General features: G+C 37.3%; 1 protein-coding gene across 20 annotated transcripts in view; it reads right to left on the bottom strand.

The window, feature by feature from the left end:
• Window positions 1-24558, bottom strand: part of LOC122570057 — a 111216-nt gene that overhangs the window by 52021 nt on the left and 34637 nt on the right. For all 20 annotated transcript variants that reach the window (XR_006317690.1, XR_006317686.1, XR_006317689.1 and 17 more), the window contains exon 3: window positions 16199-16265. Coding sequence is in view for 2 of the 20 variants with exons in the window: in XM_043731904.1 (XP_043587839.1) it covers window positions 16199-16265 (67 nt within the window). In the remaining 18 variants the exon portion in view is untranslated. The remainder of the gene's footprint in view (window positions 1-16198; window positions 16266-24558) is intronic.

The following is a 24558-nucleotide window of genomic DNA, read 5'->3' as shown; positions in this document are numbered from 1 at the left end:
CCAAGTCCCGATATCCCGGAAGTCGGGAACTCTAGAACCCTAAAACGTCTAAACTCTAAAATTCGAGCGTTCTACAACTTTAGAATTGAACATTCTAAAATCCGAGAATTGTCTGCGATTAAAAAATCCTGAGACTCGAAAAATATTAAACTCGACAATTCGAAAGCTACGAAACTGCAGAACTCCAGAATTCTAGAGTAAACCATTTGAACTTTCGAATACGATGATTGTGGAACTCCAGATTAGTTGGTCACTAACCCGTCGACTGTCACATGCATTATGCTCCGATTTATTGGTGCCGTAATAAATCACGGAATGGCGATAACTAGCATAGGCAGACCGACGCGTATCAATTAAGTATGTACGTGTGACACCATTTGTCTTCCCTAGCGGCATCGTGGCCGGTATGCAACGCATTGAATAACGTTCAGTCAGTGAACCGATTAGATTGATATCGATGCACACGCTACTTACCATTTCCATGTATTATGCATGAAATTTCACCTCGCAAGAACGTCTTCTTTCGTACAAAACGTCGTACTTAAACCAACGTTTCCTAGAATAACATTCGAATGCTTAAATGTAGAACAGATTCGTTTCATTTATTTTTACGTCTGTCGTAAATACTTCACAAACATGTGAAACGGATGATACGATTGAAACGGAGGATAATATCTTTGCATTTCAAAATATTTCTAAAATCCAAATAAATTGTTGCGAAGTTTCGACAAAGTTCGAAGAAAAGGAAATTCATTGCGACTGAAAGTTGTTCAAAGACTCGTAAAAAGTCGAATGTTGCTTTGTCGGCAGAAAATATTGTCCGTCCGTCCGTTTGAGTTGCATCTAAATCTCGTCGAATTAAAATATCCGTTTGCTTTATAATCTTTTGGACGACTTTTTGTTGTATAAAAACACGGTTTATTCGTCGCAACAGACGACTCTGTTTCACAGTCTAATCAAAAGGTTAGGTCAACGCGGCGGGGTCGCGAGAGGAATTCCTCGAGAAGATATCGTATTATCTCGCGATCACGTTTTCGTTTTCTGCATTAATTAAAGTCGGAGAGCGCGTCTGAAGGATCCACGGCCGGTGACGCTAATTTATCTCGTCTTATTTGTATGTATACCATCGATTTATATGCAAAGATGTTTTCCGTTCTTTCAGGCCGTTCAACCTTCCAGCAATGGAAATTTCGCGTCACCATCTTCCTACAACGTTGAATACTCTTTAAGGTAATATGCAAGCTATGAATCTTCCTAATATGAAATTTCATATTTTAAAATCACGAGACACCGAGATTGCAAAACGTTCAGATGTAAATCGGTACTGGGTGCAGAAAGAATTCTAAAATTACGAGAATATAAAATCCTTCTGACTCCGTAAAACTTCGAATTATTCCATCAATTACGGACCATTTTTCCGTGGACAAACTAAAACGCGAAAATTAAACAGGAAATGAACTATATAAGTAAATCCATCGTGGCAAAGTTAAAAAAATCACTAAATTTCCAAGGAAATATTATCCACGTTTGAACTGTCAGAATTTCGTGATAAAGAAAATCATACAACGATCCTCGGGTACATTTTTCGCAAAGATGCTTTTCTATATCGCGTGGCCGACCGGAAAGTGAAAATACTTGTCGAAAGTTGTACAAATCCAAACGTCTCTGCGGACACTGAAAAATATTCTTCATCAGCGTGAATTCGAAAATCGAAGCCACCCCCTTGGAACGACTTCGTCCAACTTGATGCACGATTTTCTGTCGTCGTTTTATTGGAATTTAAATGAAAAGTTTGCAAAGCGACAGACTATAATAATCAAAGATACACACGGTGATCTTTTTTCACGAAATTCTAACGGTTTAGAAACCGACGATTTTTCATGGGAAATTTTTTCATTTTGCACGTCAATGTGCAATGATAACAATCCAAAGGTATAAATTTGTCGCGACGTGTCGCGGAAATTGTTGGCGACAGCTTCGAAGCTCTCTAACATCGGTAAACGGTGAATAACGATCCTAATTAACAGTTTCAGAAACAAAAAGAAAATATCTTTGCCAGCGGAAATGCCCATTTTTCGATTTACTCGCGTGTAGGAACACGTCAGTTAGTATCGTACCGATTGCCCACCACATTACCTCGTTTTCGTTCCATTAGACGGCAATGTTCGTTTTTCTCTCGCATTCGTACCGGCCATCGATTACACGTGAAATTTGCATCGGTTCGTTGCGAATATCCGCAACACGTGTGTAAACGTTCGCGTTATATGTTAAACACAGCTGGGGAAACTAAACAAACCGACAACATTTCGATATCAATTTAGTGACGTATCCGGAGTTTATTTAATCATCGAAAATTAACGTCCAGTCCGACCCAGTCGAATATTTTAAGCGATTCTATCTCTCGTTTCTTCTCTTTTTCCGTTTCTTCCTACTCTTTCTTTTCTTTTTTTCTCTTTTTTTTCAGAATTCGCGATAACTCAACGAGATAAAATTGTTATGACGTTTGACGCCTCAAACTGACGTTCAACGTTTCGGATTATCGCAAATATTATTCGTCACGCTTATGAAATAAGCTGACGTTTCTATTGCCAACATCGATCGTGCATTCGACTCGTCAAGAATTTCAAAAGGAACAATAAACACGAAAAGAATAATATACGCGCTCGTGGCTTCGGGCCTTAAGAAATCTCGACGAGTGAATTGAAATTTCAAATCGAAGGGAAGATATATACACCTGGTGAAAATTCAAATTTTCTAGATGCAGAGTTCCTAATCGGACCTTTTTTGGTCGCTGAGGTTCAATGGACTGTGAAATTTATCGTAATTATGGAATTCTGATCGACGTCTACTCGATAATATTCAAACCAAATATCAGCTCACCCGTGTTCTAGGAATTATGATGTTTACCTGGCCAAGGAAGTTCGGAGAAGAGGAAAGAAATGCCAAAGATCGCGCGCCAATATTCGTCTTTCGTTATTTCTAAATCATACTTTACAATCAGGCAAAAACAAAAAAAAAAACAAAAAAAACAAAAAAGCAGAGAGAGAGATAAATTCAGATCGAACATCAAAGTTCACGATGTTTGTTTGTTTAAATCACTGTGCGCTGTGACACCGTGACTTCGTGATAAACGAGAGTCGACATCGATCACAGAAAACTGACCAGCGTTACTGGACAAAGTTCAAGGTTTATCAGATTAGTCGCATTTTATTTCGACATTTCCATAACATTCCATTGAGATCAACTATTTTTTTTTCTTTGTATACCTGTGTATTTTTATCCCAATTCTTCTCGAAGGAAGATTCGCTTTCTCTCGACAGTTTCTTTCCTGTCGACTTGAAAAGACGAGCTAACGCGTCGTTTAGATTGCCAATGTCTCGATTATGCGTTATATTATATTTCACTAAAATTGAAATTAATTCGATTTTCTGAATTTCTGATCCTCTGTCCAACTATCTCCAAAAGCTATATAATTGAAAGAATATAAAGAATTATCGATTATTTATACCTTAAAATAACCACGACTATGTTCTTCTCTGTTTTTCAAATTCGTCAGGTTCTTCTGCAATTTTCACAGTGTATTTTTCATTCTTCTGCCTAAATCACGATACTCGTTTGTTCTTCGAGATTCAAGGTCTGCCGGCATCTGCCTCAAATTAACATAAACAATCCTCTTCGGGGAATCTTCCAATTGTTCAAGATCTGTTTTACAACTTTTCCATGCAACGTTTCAGTATTCGAAGTTTTCCATCCTTCGTCTTCCTAGGAAAAAGCGTGTACCTCCAAATTGAACATCCACGAGTGACCACCTTAAACTAAGTCAAACATTCTCAGGCTTCTAGAGAATCCTCTAACTGTTTATATTCTTCCTGTGGAATCTTCTAATTGTTTACATTCTTCTTAGGGAATCTTTCAACTATTCCATGTCTTAAACAAACAGATACTTATTCAAGAAGATCAGTGAGTTTGTTTAAACTCCTCTTTCGCCAAATTCTAGTCTTCACGTCGAACAAAGCGAAACATTCTTCTCATCAATTCTAAGGAAAGAATCCAGTAACTGCTAATATAATAAAAGATGAGATTCCGATCCAAGAGAATCCTTGTACCATTGAAAATCCTCTATCAGATGCCAGGCTGTACAAACAAACTCAAACACTCTCTCAGCAACGAAAAGAATCCTCTTACTGTCCAGTATTTTAAGAGGAAAGATTCTCAAATTATCCAAAGTTTGACTTGGTTGAAAAATCCACTCCGAACAAACTCAAACACTGTTCTCCAAGAATCCACTAACTGTTCAATATCTTTCGGAAAACGATTCTCACGCAAGGAAATGCCCGAACTGCCGGAAATTCCTCATCGACAATCAAATTCCAACGTTCACCTCAAACAATTTCAAACGCTCTCTTCACAAAGGGAAAACGTTCACCGACTGTTCAGTATCTTAAGAGAAATAAAATCCTCCAGCTGTCTGAAATTTTTCGTCGTCTGTCAAATTCCAATGTTCACTTCAAACAATCCCAAACGTCCTCCTCGCAAAGAAAACGATCCACTAACCGCTCAACGTCTGCAGAAAATCGTCGATTGTCTGGTTGATACCGGTGAAAACACGATACACGTATCGTCGACGTCGAGTGACCGGATCCACAGTGGCCACTTCCGGCCAGCAGTCGCATCGGAGGCAGACTCGTGGTGTTCTTCTCCGTGGACTACGTGCCACCACGCTGTTCGCGTAGCGGCCGCGTGGCTCGTCCCACCACCTCGTCTCTCGATCATTGCCGTCCGTCGAAGCTATCGTCGCGTCTCAACCGAGCCTCCTAGAGGCCGATTACGTAACAACGGAAAGGAAAGAGCGGATGATACAGCCTCGACGATCTTTCTCTGCGCTTAAGTAAGGTCATCCTATCGACCTGCGCTCTCTCTTTCTTTTTTTTTCTTTTCTTACTAAGATAGAACGGCCGTGGAACCCACCGTGGACCATCTACCGGTCGGGGACAGATTTTGATCAGAGTCTCCTCGACGTTAGAAGAGCTGGATCATGGAGATTTAGAGATTCTCCTGGAGATACTGATGAATGGTTAAAACGTGTCGTTTTCTTTCCAAGATTTGGCAAGTAGAATGTGTCTACGAGAAGACGATAAGTGGCACAGAGGCGAACGAACTATTTCCCTTCCTTACGGGATTAATTAAAGCGATTAGCTTCGCTGTTTCACATTTTAATGCTGAAACTTGTTTTATACGATTTCATCAATCGTCTCTGCTTCTTGTTGCGTGGGGCCAATAGTTGTTGCACGACTACAACTGGACGTGGTAAAAAATGGCTAACACATAGAACGTCGCGTGGGCTTTCCATTTAGAACCGTTGTAGAACAAGACTCGATCGTTTCGGAATATCATAGGTCGATGCGTAATCTTCCTGTATAAACCATGGCTTACGCAGCCTGAATGAGAGAAAGCCACTCGAAAATGATTTGGTATTTGACGGGTTAAAGCGCAGAAAAATCGATTTCACACTTTGACTGTTCTTTTATGGGCAAACGTATGCCGTTTGAAATGAGACTAAAGCCAATTTCCTGGAATAATTATTATTGACGTGACAGTTAGGACAGCGTGTAAAGAACGAAGAAGAATTTTCTCTTCAACTTGATCTAATATTTGAATTTCTAGCTTCTATTCTTTCAAATTTTCGCGTGAATAGGAACATGTATTTTTATTATCGACGTTCCTTAAACTGTGACTTTAGCGGTGATTTTTGTGAAAATGTAGGAACTTCGATAGGAAACAGGGTTTTGTGCCAAGTCGGCTGGATCCAGCTGCCATTCTCGCTATTCACGAGCCGCGCCATAAGCTCCACCGACGTCAGATTCGAAATATACGATTTGCAAAAGCTGATTCCCTTCGAACACGCAACATCTTTAGAAAATTCTGGAGAAACACCTACTTACTCTAGGCAGAAAAGTGACTTTTCTCGTTATATATATAAATACATAGAACTTGGATCGAGGACGAAGATAATCTAAAATTTGCTAGCAATGTTTGTTTCTACGGAAAATGTCCAGCGAGGATTTAAGGGAAATATAGAGTCTTGAAGTTATGGAACACGCGCTATATTTCTTCTACGGGTAAAAAAGCGTTATACATTAAGAAGATTAGGGAACGAAAGCTTTTACTGGTCTAGGGATCTTTTGCTTCCTTTTAACGCTTTCAGATGCTACAAATATTTCGTATAAGTACAAGGATAGTATAGAATAATTATTAATGTTTTTAACAAACGTAATATGCTGGGCAAAAATTTTAATAATTCCATAAAGGTGACTAATTATATTTTCTGAAAATACAGCGAGCGTGGGAAGCACGTGTAGGTGTGGTATATCTATTCTGTGAATTTAAATTCTTCTTTACGTTATACGAAAATGGGAAACCAGTTAATTATAAAATACAAATCACCGCAATCTTCAGTATATCGCATATTCTTATGGCTCCTTCTAACTCGTCTTGTATGTACCTTATAATTACATTTAATCAGATTAAATTATGTTTATAGTTACATTCATAACTATCGATATATGATACCGTTTATAATTATATTTTAAGCTTAATTAAATCGGGTTATGTCTTATACTGTTTGATTTACGACTACAGTTTTCGTAGTATTTCTAAATAAAAGTATGCGCCATATTAACTGGAAAAGGCAAAAGGAAATTTTAACACACAATGGCGACCAGCACATCAACTTATCTGCCTTATTTTCTTAAATATCCGCATCGATGGTTACGTTCTAACTGTCCAAACGGCGCTACTAACTACGATTCCCACGAAGTGAATAGCGAGAACTTTTCGTGAAACGTTGCTGGAAAGCTTTTAGCTACAAAGGAACCGTAAATCTGCTTCACGATTTACCGCCAGTACTTTGAAGTAGTCGTATCACTACACTGTCAGACGTTGTCTTCGTTGAAGGAGCCGTAAGAAATTAAAGCCACGTTCAAGAAATGAATCGCGTGGCGCGATCGTAAATCGTGGAAAAGGTTCGTCGTCGGTGAAAAAAAAAAAAGGAGAAGAATTTACAACTTCGACCCTGCTGGCCACGTGCCATTGCGCCAAAGCAACGTCCATCTGCCAACTTACTGGACCATGACGGCGTTTATTCCAACGGTCTATGCAACTTTATCGGCTATTGTTATTCCTGCGGCTTGTGGGTTATTCTCGAAAAACAATAGGAATTGTTTTAGTTTGTATCAGCAACCGCGCAACCTTTGCAATTTATTTTACGTATTTCACTCAGTTACTCTTGGCCATTTGCAGTGGTATCTTGTTGGCCATTAATAGCCATTGTTTGTTAAATTGGCCGGGCAGTCAGTGGAAGCATAGAAAAATTAGCTGTTGGGAAAAAGATATAAATTGATGAAATTCACGTTTTCTTTTTTTTTTTTTATTATAAAATTACCTGTATATACTTGCATATATAACTATCGTATAACTAAGTAAGCAAACATAATTATTACTTGCGTACATTACGATGCTTTTTCTAATCCATCGTTCGTAATTTTTTACTTTACACTTTACTGATCATTAATCGACAGAGCAAACAGGAAAAACACGACACGTAATAAGATCTTCGTCTGGAACGCGTGTTCTCCCAACAATTTACGCAACCGGATCGTTTTTAATTAAAATGGAAACAGATAATTTATGAAAGGCTGAATTATAAAATTAATGGTTGGTGTGATTTCAGAGTGCGATACACGGTGCACGGTTTGAATGAGCGTTCATTTGCATAAGGAAGGAAGGAAATTGCGGTGGAATTCGCACGAGTGTCACGCAAGATGCAAATTCGCGAAATTTCACGTATTCCGCTGGATCTCGCAGCGTATCTTGATCGGCCACGAGTTCGAGTTTACGGTGGCTCGTAAATTTTACTGAATTATCCGGCAGCGTCGTATTATTCACTTAGACGAACGTGTGGCTAGCCGTGAAGGGTGTTTAAATTTCTTTTAGGCCATTTTATCGCGGCCAACGAGCCAACCAGCCGATTTATCGACGCTTTTATGCGTTTTATGGCTTCATATACACGGCAGCGTTTTAATAAATTCCTCGTAATTTTCATTGCTTTTAATATTGCGTATCGGCATCTAGTGGTTGGTTTCTTCTTATTTGCGCGAGCATATTAGTTGACGGATATTGTGGCAAGTGGCGCGTATATGTGTCACTTTATTTGTCTTAAATACCTGATCTTTGAAATATAATAATAAGTTTTAATTATATATCGAGGAACTTCATATTGAATAAGGAAAATCAGAAATTTATGAACAATGAGTTAATGCATTCATTATAATGAAATAGTAACACAATATTCTAGTAAATGTAATTAATATAATTAGGATAATAACAAAGAGTAATAACGCAGTAGTAAAACTAAAGGCACGCAAAAATACGTCTTCTCCGCGTTACTCGTCGCGTTAACCACCAATCATAATATAAACAGGGCTCTTGCATATAAAATTCTCAAGATTTCATTCGAAATCACATTTTAGAAGGTTGCTACGATATCGAAACGTTACATCAACACGCGAAGAAGCCACGTACAAATACTGCTTTGTCATGCAAAATTCCTCTAACATAATTTGAAATCGCGTTTAAAAAAGTCTGCCACAATATATGGAACTATGGACGGTGTTGCATAGCAAACAGTAACCCGATAACAAGGAGAAAAATATTGTTACGTACGTAACAAAAATGACTGACAGAAAATGCATTATCCAATTAACTTCTCCTCTGTCCTGCAACGTTACGCTTCAAACTTCAAACCCTTGGTCGCTATTACAGAAATTCATGATACGATAACAGGGAATTTGATCGCACCAGTCCAACCTATCGATTCGTCTCGATCAAACGGAACGACAAGCTGCATGTGACAACTCGTGAACACAAGGAAAAGAGATGGTGAAAGATAGAAACGATGCATCCAACGTAGCTGGAACAGGATTTACCTCGCGTATGAATGAACAGGTCGGTGAAAAGCTCCCTTTAACGCGGTCCAGCGAGCTGGAAGCATCGCGAGAGCCAATGCAGGGTCGACCAAGCGCACCTTCACCAAGCTTTCAGCTGACAGAAAGAGAGAAGAATACTTACAGTGGAATGGTACGATGGTTAAATAGATATACCGGCGAAAGTATCGGGTGGCGATGTTAGAAATAAGAAGATAGGAAAAATAGAGACATAGCAGGACGATGAGAGCTTTCATGGAAGAAGAGATTACGATATATATTCGGTTGTCCTGAAAGTTTCTTTCGTTTCATAAATGAAATAACACGTTCGTTGCCACGTCACCCTTATCTATGTGACGGGTATACTTCCGTGGGGGCCCCGTCGCCAAAATATAGGTGACACTCTTCTTGTTCGAGTTAATTAAATATAGGATATTATATATAGGATATGCAACATAAAAATATTAAAAATACATTATACCATACTTTCTGACTTTCGGTTTGGTGCGAGGCAAGGGTAACACGTGGACGGAGTGCTCTGAGTGACACGAAGAGAGGAAAATAAAGTGTGAACATACGAGGAGGAAAGAAGGAAAAGTGAAAAGAAGAAAAACAAAGGAGATTTACAAGTAAGAAAAACCATACCTTTTATTAATTTATATTCTGGATAAAATATTACATTATGCTATAACGCATGGTATTTGTTAAAATATTTCAAACACATTTGATTTTGGACACTTCGAACAATAGTCGTAGACTTCGTCGTCGCTACTCTCCTCACTTTCAAATATATTTTCATGCTGTTCACTGAACACATTTTGAGGATGAAAAAGTCACGGATGTACGTCTCACAAGTATGCTTCTCGACTAAATGAGAGATCTGAGATATTTGCCATGAGATACCTGGAAATATTGTAGCTGGAAAGCTTTCTCCATTTCAGAACGAAATAATCTTTTCTTTACAATGAATCGAAGGCGATAAACAATGAATTCCCGCTTGTCGCTCTATTTACGTTCCGCGTACCGGCGGTCGGATTTGGGCCCCGCAGAAAACAGCCGAATCTGTGACTGTTTCCAACCGCTGGGCGACCAACGCGATAATAAATGCACAACATTTTTTATTTTATATTATTTTATAGATTTATGTATGATCCATTTTGTAGTAATAAAATAAAATGGATCAAACGTAATTCAATAAAATAACATAAAACAAGAAATATTGTGCATCTACTACTTTCTTTTTTTCCGAAAGGAACTTTTCGGACAACATAATATAACGCGGGCAAATAACTTTTATTATCAGGATGAATATAAAGTGCAAAGAGAAAGGTCAGAAGATTCGCCGAGACGCGTGGATTCCAACTGAATCAGTCAGGATCCACTTAGGGATGTTTATTTGCCTCGGGATAGACGAAATGGACACGTTTCACGCTAAACCGAATTTACACTGTTTCAGTTTGCAGGAACAGGGCGGATAAACACTGCTTTCGTCCGAGTATGAAACGAGAACGAAAGCAGCGTTTATCCGACGTGTTCCTGTGCAAAGTGAAACAGTGTAAATTCGGCTTTACGCGGTGCAGGTCTCGTGAGGGTCTCGACTGTCTCTATATTCCCAGAGAGGCTAATTGGGGAAGTTATAAACTAATCGTCTACAATGGATATATTAGAATATATATCGCTGCTTCACATCGATAGTGGCACAGCTTGAAGAATTTCCAATTTCCCTTTTATCGGATGGAAGCTGTACGCTGTGTTTCTATCGTAATCGTGCGAAACGGTACGTTTGTATTAGGCTGTCGGAAAAGTTTCTTTCGTTTTATAAGGAAATAACAGACGCACAATGTTTTTTGTTTTATATTAATTTATTGAATTATGCAAGAATAATAAATAATAAAAAAAGAAGGAAGCGGATCATACTTAATTCAATAAAGTAATATAAAACAGGGATTGTTGTTTATGAAAGAAACTTTTCGGTCAACCTAATAATTCTATCGAGATTTAAAGGGTCAGAAGGAAGCTGGAGATTGCAGGAAATTCCACGAAACTGCCGAGTACAGATAGCTTATAATTGAAGAAATGGGAAACGTAGAAGTTGCAAAGATAAAAGTAGAAGAGTTTCGAAATCCATCGATACAAATGAAAGTTTGCGAATCGACAGAAGGAAAGTTCTACAAAATTTAAGAAATACGCGCGAGCTTGACAATCCACGATAAACCGAGGACCTCAAAAAGTTCCTGAAACCTATTACAACGGTACAATCAAGGGACAAATGAAACACATAGAAGGAAGTAAATGGCTGCAAAAATAAAAAGGTCAGGAGTAATGGAAAACCAGACGAGAAAAGAGAAAAGAGGGAAATTGGAAAAAAGGAAAAAGACACACGAAACGTATACGGGGTTAAGCTGCGCGTATCTCCTTCTCCCTTCCATTTGTCCCTTCCGGTTGCTGTTCGTTTCCTGATTAAAACCATCGCAACCAGGCTAACTTCGATAACCGTGTACAATCGCGTAACAACGCGTTATTATCTCTGTCGAGGCTACGTTATATGAACGTACGAGGAGGAAGGAAAATCCTTGAGACGGAAATGGAATATACAATCGCTTAACTATCGAAAGCAACGATGAAAAGCAGGTCAAACGAAGAAATATCTTTGTTCATCCGCCATTAATATTTTTATTCATTTTCTTTGATAAAAATAATGACGAACAGAATTAACTATTCTTTGCACTTTTGTCGTATTTGATTTGACGGTGAGAAGTGACCTTGAACAGTTTACTGATTCGCAACTAGGTATGGCAAGTTTTATTTTGCAGAAATTGATTCATTCACTGATGAAAGATTTCGAAAGATTTTTAAGATAATTTTATCGTCCATAGTAGGCATTTTTATTAGCTGAATTATCTTCCGTAGCTTTTGTTATCTTTACTAGCGTCACTTCGTTACTTTATTGCCACTGCGTATTAATCCTTATTATCTTTAGTATCTCTGTCGTTTAACTGATCTCGTTACTACTGTGTTATCCATTATTCGGTGTCTTTAGTATCTTACGCTATCCATTTAGTATCTAACATATAAATATGCAATTTTTATTTATCCATTTGATTTTTATCCTTCAAAGACTTAAAACAGTGTTCGCTAATCCGATTAAAATTATTCCAAGGTTCCGATTACGGCATATAAATTCCTGGAATTAAGCTATTGAAGAAAATACTGGAAAACTGAAAGAGAAATGTCTACATCGATAAAGCCACGCGTACGCTATAAATACGAGAAACTCTGAAGAAAATTTCTTAAGCCAAAGAAACCATAGGTAATACCATTGTACTGCAAATACAAGAAACATGAAAGAAAAATTGCTGAAGCGAAATAGCATGGGTAGTATACTAAAGGCAACCAAGCTTCGCCTAAAGCTTCGATTTCTCCGCAACACCCCGAAATCGATACACGAAACAAACCCCATAAACACGCCCCACGCACGGCAACCAGGTTCGTATAGCGAGCAGTCGCTCGTTGGTAGAATTTTGACAAATTTGCCCGCGTTCTAATCGCGTATGACGCGAGATATCATTTAATCATTGCGAGGCGATAATTCGCTTACTTCTTCCGACAATTTTCCAATAAAAATTCTGCTCTTCTCTCGATGGATTCACCGCGTGAACGTTCGAAAGTGGAATTGCAATGTTGCAAACGCGTCGCATTTACAAAACGATAATTCAGGGCGTCGTGTATCGTCGAACGTTTCATAATTCAGCGTTCGGAGGCGCGCGCTCGCAACAAGCAGCGATGCTTATAAATGATTTCGCCGTAGCTACGCGATGCATCGCGAGACGCCGAATTATCGATCCTTCAGCTTTCACCGCGTGTTTCATGCCTCGTCGCTGCCGGAAACGGTCGTTGAATAACGATTTCCAGGTTTTCTTACAAATTATGCTTCCGTTATATATAGTCGGTAAATGCACTGGCTGGCCAAAGTATTTGAACATTTATCACGGACAACTGTTACCTTTGATTTCATGGAAAACTTGATGAAAATTCTCCCTGGTGTATGAGAAAATTATACGAATTAATTAGATGAAATAATTGTACGAGGAAATTGATTCTGGTTTTATCGAAGTTTTATCGCTTAAATTACGAAAGAAAGACAAATTTCATGGCTAAATGGTGAAATTATTAACGATTCCCCATTTTTCAGAAATTTCCTTAAAAATTTACTTTCCCAACTTTTGCGATTCTTCTACGAAACCAGTGATAGATTGATATCCATCGAAACGTAAATTGCCAGACACATTTGTAGTCTGCGTATAAGTACGTTTGTCTCACATGCATTATTCTTAACTCGCATCCTATTTCCGCAAGTATTAGGTCGTCCGAAAAGTTTCTTTCGTTTTGTAAGGAAACAATGGATGCACATTTTACGTTTGATATTATTTTATCGAATTACGTATGATCCATTTTGTTCTATCAAAATAAAGATAACGTTCGACAGATTAGACTTCGTGTTTGTATAAAGATACATCGTTGTAAAAGACGTGTCTGTAAAAGAAAGACACTTTTTGGACAAATATTCTCAACGAAGAACGAAAAGATGACAAAATAAATTACCGAAAATCCCGGATTTCCGCTCTTTATCCGCCTGAAATAATTGTTCTACACTCGGCCAAGCAATAATTCAGAATTTTCTATGGAACAACGAATCGTAGTGGATAGAAAGCGACCAGTTTAAACGTCGCAGATCGTGCAACGGGGGTGGCGAAAAAGTACGACAGATTCGGTTGAGAGAAAGTCGTAGAAGAAAGCAGTCACCTACGGAGCTTCCTATCGTCGACGAACGAAGGGGAAAAGAAAATCGTTCCGTGGATATAAGAAGAGAAGAATATCGGAATCTTCGATGCAATCGTGAAAGAACAGAAGCGTTTCTGCGGCTGACGTGGCATCGGGGTGGAGCAATTATTTAGACGAGTTTCGTGCCGCCTTCGTGGTTATCGATCGCTTTCAAGACAAGGTTAAAAATATCTATTTGCATGTCGAGATGCATTATGGTAGATTAGGCTGTGTGGCTCCTTGACTCTTAGTGTCGCTTTTTTTCGTGTCGTCGTTCCACAGCCGTACGAAGGTCAATGTTAATGGAAACGAAATTTGTGAATGGAAGGCAGATTGCTGACTGTGATTCGATTACACGGTAGAAATGCATTTACCTGAACCAGAGTTCAACATTATTCGAATTGTTTTCAGTAAACGTTTGTCTAAGATAATTACACGAATAAATTTATCGTGGTCGAATATCTTATTCGCACGATAATATCACGCGTGATATTACAGAACCGAATTAACCGAATAAACCGACTAAATTCATTTCGCTGGAATAAAATTTCATCCACGTAATAAATAAATCTGATGTAGAACAAACTGCTTTATACTTGATGTGAGACTTGATTGAGTGATCTTTAGAAACATGTTGTACGATGAAAAAGAAGCAATTATGAACTAATAATAAGTTAAGATCGTTTATCCTATTAACACTTTGAATGCCACGTTGGTCATATTGAACTTCTTACGATTGTAAAAATTGTATGAAAACTGACAGTTAGGGCATTTTGAATAGAAGATACTTTGAAATAAAAAGTGCCCCATTGAACAACTAAATATTTTTATTAGAATATGAATGAAAAAAAATGAGAAGAAATCTTGCACCTAACGGTGTACTGTGTTTGCTTCCATATCTTCGAGGGGTAATCTACGAATATTATTATAAACACAGCTTAGTAAATAATCGTAAATGCAGCTTTATAATCATATAACTGAAGTTACAAGTGTGCACAAACCTTGCTATTATATATACAATGAGCAAATACCGTTTACTAATATCTTCTACACGTTTCAATAATTTATTCTGCACGTTTTGTTTACGACGAAACAACAAATGCGAATGGTTTGTTGAAATAAACGAAGTCTTGTTGTAATATGTCGTTACCAACTGCTAGCAAGGCGCCACGATGGTCACCCGTGACCACCAATAAGATAAACGGTCCATTGGGGAAGAATGTTATCTTAAATCATCAATTTATTATTATTTCGCCATTATATGCTTTGAATAATAAAAATACTCCCGTGACGTCCTCAGCGAAACATGTGATTTCGGCGTGGCAGTCAAAGTGTCAACGTTCAAAATATAAACAAACCATTGTGTTGGCAAATAAGTGATTGCGGATTTTGTCATTACGTGATAATGACAAATAGAAATTTTAAGCTTCTTATGATTTTAAACTTGGATAACAATTAATAAAGGAAATGAAATCTCTAGATGCGTGTATTATAGAAAAATACCTACCTATATCGTGATAATAAATATAGCAAAATATTTTGCCATTATATGCTTTGAATAATAAAAATACTCCCGGGGTGTCCTCAGCGAAACATGTTAATTGCACGTGGTAGTTAAAATGTTAATAGCGTTTCAAATTTTGTCATGACCACCTAATGGCAAAATCTTCAATCACTTAGTTGCCAACCCAATAGAAATTTTAAGCTTCTTGTGATTTTAAACTTGAATAACAATTAATAAAGGAAATGGCATCTCTAAACGCGTGTATTATAGAAAAGTAACTACCTATATCGCGATAATAATTGTAATAGAAGATGTACGTTTTAAAAATGATCCGAGTGATACGCTCAACGCTTTTCAAAGGCTAAAAGCCGAGTTCCGATCTTGATTTTCAGTGACATATCGTGATACGCGAAGACTGCATGCTTTTCCCGGGATCAACGTCGATAATTCTGGTTAAGCGAAAAATAAATCGTCGGTGTAGGTGTAGGAGAGAAATCAGATATCCAGGTAACGCAGAACTGGTTTTCCGAATTTATCGGACTTCGATCCGATCTTTAAACGATTTGTAGACGAATCGACAGTTTGTACGCCCAAAGGATTCGAAAATCGACGCGCAATTTCAATTTCAATTCTGTGTTTTCTCGTTGAAAGAGAATATTCGCTTAAAATAGCGATTAACGTATTGCTATTTGTATCGCGAATTTTTATTCTAAATATTAGTTGCAATGAGAATTTGTAAATGCTAGTTACAGTGACAATTCATTTTTATAATTGAAAATAGCTTTGACGTGCGTGCATCTGAAAATCTGCGTTTTCTTTCTTATGTTTAGTTTAAAAAACGAGAGATTTTTTTTTAGGATTTTTTTATTTGGAAAAAAACCAGAGTACTCACTTTGGGATGTCGCCGATCTTCGGTGGCCGACATTTTCGCGCAGGAACGTCGCCCCATATGTTGTACGCTGCAAAAAGAAGAAAAACAATATTTTTTTAACACTACATCCACATTTCTATTCATAATATTCTATCAAAGGAAAATTAATTGGTACTGCAAAACTATAGTATTTGTAATGCGCTGTTTTTGTCCTTATTTATTTATCTATTTCCATTTTGCTATTTTTATTTTCAAAAAAAAAATACGATACTCGAATGAATATGAGGCAATTGAAATTGTAAACAAATATCTATTTTTAATTTGTGGCATCCTAATGAGAAAAGCCGATTGGAACTGTACGACTACAATATTTTACCTCTTTGCTTTTCATCAAATTTTCTACAAGAATTTCAAGCACAAATTGGAACAAACAAGCTGTCCGAAACAATTTAGAAAAGAGGCTAAAATTCTAAAATGGGTTCGAATTAGCTTTCGTTATGGAGCGAAGTTTCGATAATCGAGCGGCTCAGCCTTAACGAGTTCTCAGCTTCTGAATTAACACGCGAACTTTTCAACTTTGCAAAACTTCAAAGTTCCTGTCAAAGTCTCGAAGGTATGCGAAAGTTAGACGTGCAGACGTGTCAGCAGCTTGAAGGGATTTCGAGACACAGCCGAACGAAATTTCGAAGATATCCAAATTCAGCGAATTTCCAAAATTCAGTCGCTACAAGTTTCAACATTCTACCGACCCATAAAATTGCCACGAAATTAACATCGCACCGTAATCGCCTGCGATAGATTACTCACTAAAAAGTATTCTCTGATGAATGAATTCTAAACGAGCGAAGTTTGCTCGTTAAAATTTCGTACACACTGTATATACCTGTACAAAGTATCTATTTGTTTAACACTAGAATTACGGATCGTTAACACGAAGCTATTTCTACCAAAGCCAGTCAAAATGACTGGTCTTTAAAAAATACGTAATAGCAGAATATTTTTATATTTATTGATTTATTACTTTCTTACAGAAGCAATTCCATGTTATGTAGTACATTTTTCGTATTATTAATCCATCTGGGACCATCATCCCTAAACGAGGGTTGACACATTTATAAAATTGTGGAACCAGTCAGTTTCACTGGTGTGGTATAAAAATATAACACGAAGTAGGTGACTGGTATGGTAGTTCTAGTGTTAGCATCTAGCGATCGATCCGGAATTTTCCTGATAACTGATATCATCATATCGAATGATACGCGGTAAAAATTTAAAAAACGTGTGCGAAGTTGTACAAAAGGAGGAAACCGGTTAATTGGGGTTCGACAAACAGGATTGGAGCACCCTTTTACACTTGGACAAGTACCAGTCAATCTAACTGGTATTGGTATAAGTAGTCTACATACAAAATTATTTTCAATTTGAATACATAAAAAGCAAAATAAAATTCATTATATTATTCTTTTAATTATCGTTGCGAAAGTCATTACATCATTGTGGAAGAAAAATATAACACGAACTAGGAATTTTAAAATAAAATTGTAAAACCAGTCAATTTCACTGGTGTGGTAGTTCTAGTGTTAAACAAAGCGAATTTGTTGCTATGAGACCGAATCAAATGTACTTTGGTATATAGCTATATAAAATTAGCACCGGTGTTAATGCTTACTTTATATAATAAATAAATAAATAAAACCATTCAATAAACCTCCCTATGGGAATTGAAAGATAAAAGAAAGCTACTTGTTTGTGGTGATGAATTTTTTAAAATAACGCTACGGTCCAGTTATTTCCTGATCGGCTCTTTCAACGTAGGATAATTGCTTGTTTGTTATCGGTGGCATTGAAAATAGGATGAAAATCGAGGCGGACATTGACGTTGAAAGCGTTCGATTCGAAAAACTGGAATATCCGTGTTAATTGTGCTTCGTTGTTACACATCAGCCCTCTCATTCCCTCATCCCCTGCTCGCTTGTTCAACTTTTATTCCTTTCATCGATCGCTCATCTCGAAAGACATTTACTAATTATAAAGTTGGCTGTTCGCTTTGAACACGTTTGCGATGCACGATGTCCACTGTCCGCGCTCCAAACTTTGAACTCTGATTAAACTGCAACCCTTCATTTTTGATGCTTTAACCCTTCCATGAAGAGATAAACATTGCATCCGGCCAATTTATTTCCACTGCAAATTAACTTGGCGATGCTACACGGTGCAATATTTTTCTTCAGCAAGGTATTAACGAATACATTTTCATGGAAATGTTACAAATGGGAAAGTATATAAAAATTAAAGCGAAGCGCGTACAATATGGACAAATATACGAAACGTATGGAAATTAGAATTTTTAGAAAGTTTCTATTAATTAAAAGATAGTTCTCTTACGTCTATATATGTTTCTTCATTTTAAACATGGAATTGATATAAAATGACGTAAAATTTAAAAGATAAAAAGGTAAACACCGCAAAGTTTATTAAACAGAATGGATGGTTATTAAAATTAAAGAAAAAGTCAGACTAATGTTAATTACGGTGAGACTAAGAAAAAGTTCAAGTAAAATTATTTCCTGGAAACTGTACGCGACACATACGTCCCGTCAGGGATCAGAGGATTAACGTAAAATGTACTCGTCACTGCGACAAAATTTCTTCTTTTGTCATTTGAAAAAGTCTCATATCCCTTTAAACTATGCTGCGCGAGCGTAAGCTATGTCACGCACAAAATGTTCTTCATCGTGGAAATATTCGACGAAAAGGGAAAAAGTTACGCGTGACTCAAAGAAAAGCTCGCAAATAACCGGAAATAAAATTTACACCGATTATAAAGTTAACCTAAATTCAAAATAAACTCTTGCATTTAATCCAGAATATTAAATATTGCTTACAAAAAAGAAGAAGATAAAAATTGAACAATCGAAGAAAATTAGCCGATGCAGATCGCATTTTTGTTTAAGCTTAATCGTCGCTCGTTTTAAGCAGAAATCCTGAGATTTGATCTAATTCTCGGCTGCGTATCATCTTTTCGACTAGCAGAGCATTTCCAGTTATTTCGAATTTCGTCGAGGTAAAACACGATTTATTGCTAAAAGTTGGAAAGTTTGGCCTTCCGTCCCGTCGATGGAAAGCAGAGGTATCGTAAACTCAAAAGTTTCTTACAGGGCACAGAAGGCGAATCGGGTTATAGCGATTCTTGGAAACCGATCTTGGAACGAATCCAATCGTCACGAATCTACTCGTTATCGTACGTAAAATCGAACTGGCGAAGGAAAATCGTGAACGAGCCGGCTTCCATTTCGATGAAATTCCGTAGGCTTGAAAAAGAGCCAAAAAATGGTAAATACTCGATAACTCGAGTTTAACGGGGTTACGTAAGCGAAAAATATTATCGATAACAATTGATTGATTTTTTAATACGTACCAAGGGAATGTCAATGGACACGTTTTAGAAACGCGTTAAAAAGTTTCGTTGGCTGAATGTTCACTCGAAAAAAATTTACCTGTATATAACGAGCACACGTGTACATAACGACCGTGTATATTAATAAAAACAATTGCGTTGCGTTCTTTATTGGAAAAATAACAGTGTACATATGCAGAGTGTAGAGAAAGGTTGGGAATAAACTTTAGGAACGCGAGTACTTGGATAGTTTTGACCAGGTTTCCAAAAATACGAAATATAGTGAAACGATTTTGATACTCTCCTTTCTCGTCACTCTTTCCAATCTACTAGTTTCATTACATTCACATTCCATTTCAACAAAATTCATATTTCTTGCCTGTGAATTTTACTTTTTACTTTTAGGAAGAGCAAAAAAAAAGAAGGAAGAAAGAGAACATCGAGACTTGTATTACGTCTCGCAATTGAGGTCCTGGGCTCCTTATGAACTGGCCACTGTCACGCTTCTCCGCTATCGCTAAGTTTCGCGCCCTTAAGGCCTTTTCCTTAATTGACCGCTGCATCGTAATTCAGGTAGCTAAGAGACTGCTTTTCTATATATATCCGGAGGATGCCTGGGGAATTAATCGAAAAAATTCTATTCTCTTGACAAATTGAGCGTGAAATCGCGTCAACATTAGCCACACAACATCGGCCACATATCTCATCACCAGCTTTCCACATTACGCTTAACCAACACACCGTAACCTTGCGCACATTTTCAGGAAAACCTTCAACTGAACAGCTTCTCCGAATAGTCGCACATTGACAAAACAGAGTCGTGTCTCTTTAGGCTTTGTAAAAAATAATTATTTTATTTATGATAATAATCTTTTCTTTTACGTGGGGAAATCCTCATGCCCCCTCCCCAGCTCCTGGAAGCGGCTGGGTAGTGTCGGAATTTATGATAATAATCTGATAATGTTTTATTTAAAATAATTCATCTTGTAATAAAATCTGAAAGAATATTTTCCTCGTCTATAACACACAATATGAATGTCTTGCAAGTGCGGATGGTTATTGATCAATAAGTTTGAAAGCTGCAAGTGGAAAATGAATGTCGAATGAGATTGGGGTTCGTTGGCCACGATTAGTATCTGTTTTCAATCATGGGCTTGATTTCATCCGTGATTTGATTATTTCCGATAAATTGGCTTAATAACGTGACAAAGCATCTTGCCACGCTTCGATTACTGATCCGTTGTCGATTTTTAATGAGCAGGGGAATTGGAACTGTGGTTGTTTTTACGCCAACTTTACCATCTGTCCTTCTTATTTCCTCTCTGTTTTCCTTCTTTCTTCGTTTCGACTCTTTACGTTTTACGCGAAATATCGAACATCTTTTTTACCAAATGAAGAAAAAGATGGTGAATTATTCGAATGGAAGGAACACGATGTCAGGTGATTTGACTAATGAGAAAACTCGATAAACTCCAACTTTTTCCTATTAATATCGAGCCTTTCAACGCAGATTATTTACTTCCACGAATGTATTTAATGCAAGAAAATTATATAAATAAACGTAAATTCGTTTATTCCAAGAAATAAACGAAATTACGAAATTCTTAAAGAATCGTAATATTCAATTTTCTCTACTTCTTCATTTATCCAGTTAATCAATATGGCTTCTGAGCAACTCGTATTTTAAGTTAAGCGAATAACAGATTATTCGATTAATTTGAGAATTAATAGTCCTGGATTGATTTACAAGATAGAAAACAAGAGTATTTTAAGATTACAGTCGTTCGAAGGTGATACATCATTAAAGTGCATTACAAATCGAACAGACAATTATTGGGTTGGCAACTAAGTGATTGCGGATTCTGTCAATAGGTGGTGGTATTGACAAAAGCCGCAATCACCTAGTTGCCAACGCAATATTTGTGTTTTAGTTCTATCGAAAGTCTTCAATCTTCGTACTAACGTAGTTTCGATTTCTCAATTCCCCTAGTCACATAGACATGGAGATTCGGCACCTAGGAATCGCTCATTTCCTCCTTTTATCCGCGGTTTCGTCGCCCTCTGTGCACCGATAAACTTCGTTACCCCGTTATTGCACTCGGCGAGCGATAATTGATTGAAAGGTCGGTGATCAAAGCCGGACAGCTTTTCGTCCGATTGGAACGAGGCGATGGATCTAAAGGAAGCGAAGGAAATTAGATGAAGCACACGATGATAGATAAGAATCGACTTGGAACTTAATTACTTTCACCCAGGACAGCTTCGGAATATTTTGACAATATCAATTTATGTCATCGTAATACTGTTTTCTACGCTTTTCTATACGTACAGCTTCCGTTCTACAACTTGATTTTATAAAGTCATTAAAACTTCTAACGCTACTCGCTGCACAGGCAATTAAAATTTAAAAGACAAGAGGCAGAAAGGATATATCTCTTCGAACTCTAATTACAAATATCTAAAGTGACATGGATTAAACGAAATTAAAAAGTTAATACAATTGTAGCAAGAAATTAGAATAAACGAGATAATTAAAGGGAAGATTGGACGCGAGGAAAAGCGACATCCTATTAATCGTTTAAATATTAATACTTTAATTTAAAAGTCAATTTTTCTAGCAAGTTTCTGCGATAACAAAATGAAGGGACGAGACAGGTGTAAATTTGAATTCACACTTTGCTCGTTAATATAACTCGACTGGCTGCTAATTCGATTGATAGCCATCGGCTCCTCGGACGACGCCATCCGAGACTCAAGCAAATTTACCTTCCGGTAAGATTCATTAACTAACTGTATTAAAAAAATTACCATCGTCTCTGGTCGACGTCCTTCGCGCCCCTAAGGCTAACCTGTTGCCCCGTTTCCTGTGAGAAATTTCGTTACCGCGCTGATGCACCCGCTAGACGATAATTAAACGATAATTAATCCCTCCGCTGGAAGATTCGTCCGAGCATGGAGTCATCGTATTTTCCGTTATCAAGAATTCCGTTGGATTTTCTCGTCGACAAGAGGGATATCTAGAAGCTAGAAGGACGTACTCGTTTTCCAGGTATAACATTGCGCAATTTCGTCAAAGAAATTGCAATCTTTCTTTTTATATTTTCTTATTGCGATCAAACAATAATTCAAATGTTTCTAACGTTGATTTCAGTGGTTTATTTCAAGATCGATTCTGAATATTATATTCGTCTATAATTATCGTTTCTATAAAGCTGCTGTAATTGTTTCTTGATGGACCCGCAAGATAAAAACGAGAACATTAACGTTCTGTTAACGCGAAACCTTCCTACATTTTCCAATGAAATCCTAGGAAATTGCTAATGTCTATTTTAGCCACAGTTGACAATTTCTTAAATTAATGCCAATGTTCAATCTTCCTCTACGTTTTTCAATCGACGACTATCGAAATAGAAGGTATAAACAATTAAGTAGAAAATTGGAAAATTCACATCAGAAACCTTCTTACATTTTCCAATGAAATCCTAGGAAACCGCTAATGTCGATTTTAGCCACAATTGACAATTTCTTAAATTAACGCCAATGTTCAATCTTCCTCCACGTTTTTCAATCGACGACTATCGAAATAGAAGGTAGAAACAATTAAGTAGTAAATTGGAAAATTCAAAGTAGAACGTTTCATTCGGCTTATCAAAGGCCTAACCACAGCACTGGCTGTTTATCGACGAGTAAAGGATTCCCAATAAACCTTAGAACGTTAATCGTTGGCGAAAATTTGAGAGGAAGGAATTTAACGTTAAACGCCGCAAGGAATTTGAAAGGTGGAAATTGCTGGTCTTCTGTCGATCGAGCAAGCGAACAATACGATCGGCGATCGTCCGTCGAAGGAAGAATTGAATGGGGAAAAGCGGTATGAAGAGCGGAGAACGAGTCGCGGGTCATTTCCAATTACTCCGCTAGACGACTCGTAGGCACAAGTCAATTGTTAAATCGCCAAGGGTCCACGAATCGCTTGGAGCCGGATCTGTGTTCGTATTATCTCGGTCATATCCTCTTTTCCGTCCATAACCAGTGCCGGCTAACTCTCTGGCTGCTCTTAGCTGGAATCGTTCCAGTCACACACATCTATATACTACACACGTGCAGAGATATCGATCGCGATGACGATGGAAAAATAATTGTCAAGATTGCGATCGTTCTACTTCACGTGCACGGCTTCTGCTCGAGACGTTTGTTCGTTTCGTTCGTTCAATGAAATGGGCAAACAACAAATCTCATCAGTTTTCTCTTGATATACTTGTGTCATTTATTTATCTTGCCTGTTACGGGGAATAGAAAGATAGCGAATTGATTTAAATCGATTATGATCAATCTGCGGATTTTTGCGCACTTGAGGGAAACTTAAAGATGCGAAGATCCACATGAGACGCAAAGATGTATAAAATGTTTGATATAGAATATACTCGTTATGATATTTAATGGACAAAACAAATTTCTTACCTAGGTTCCCTTCTTTTGTATTTTTTTTTTTTTTTTTTCGATGACAATATAATTTATGTTATATGAATATTAATTTGCATAAATATCCGCACTCTGGTTACGTACGGTGTATCAACGAAATGAACAAATGAGAAAATCTCCCTCTTGATATATCTGTTTCATGGATTTATCTTGCTATTGGGGAAACGGTAGATTAGATAACAAGAATTGTTTTAGTTATGATATATGAACCAAGCGAGTAAATAATGAATTTAAATACTATTGCGAAAATAAATGACGAACAACGAAAGAAATAACCTAAACACTGTTGATATGTTTCTTTTTTATATATTTGGTATCTGTACAAATATTTAGTAAATATGATAAGTGAGAATTGTATTTTTATTTGACAGAGAATTTGCCTCGATCATGGTATATCGAACGAAACGAGCAAATAAGAAATTTGAATAATATCGATATAGATATTCGTGTCAAGAAATGGACAGTTTGAAACGTTCGTAAATCATCTGCTCGCCATTAAGTTTAT

The sequence above is a fragment of the Bombus pyrosoma genome, linkage group LG8 (genome assembly GCF_014825855.1).
Source record: "Bombus pyrosoma isolate SC7728 linkage group LG8, ASM1482585v1, whole genome shotgun sequence".
NCBI classification, from domain to species: domain Eukaryota; kingdom Metazoa; phylum Arthropoda; class Insecta; order Hymenoptera; family Apidae; genus Bombus; species Bombus pyrosoma.
The sequence above is the reverse complement of the archived record's forward strand: the minus strand, read 5'-3'. Positions and strand labels throughout refer to the sequence as shown.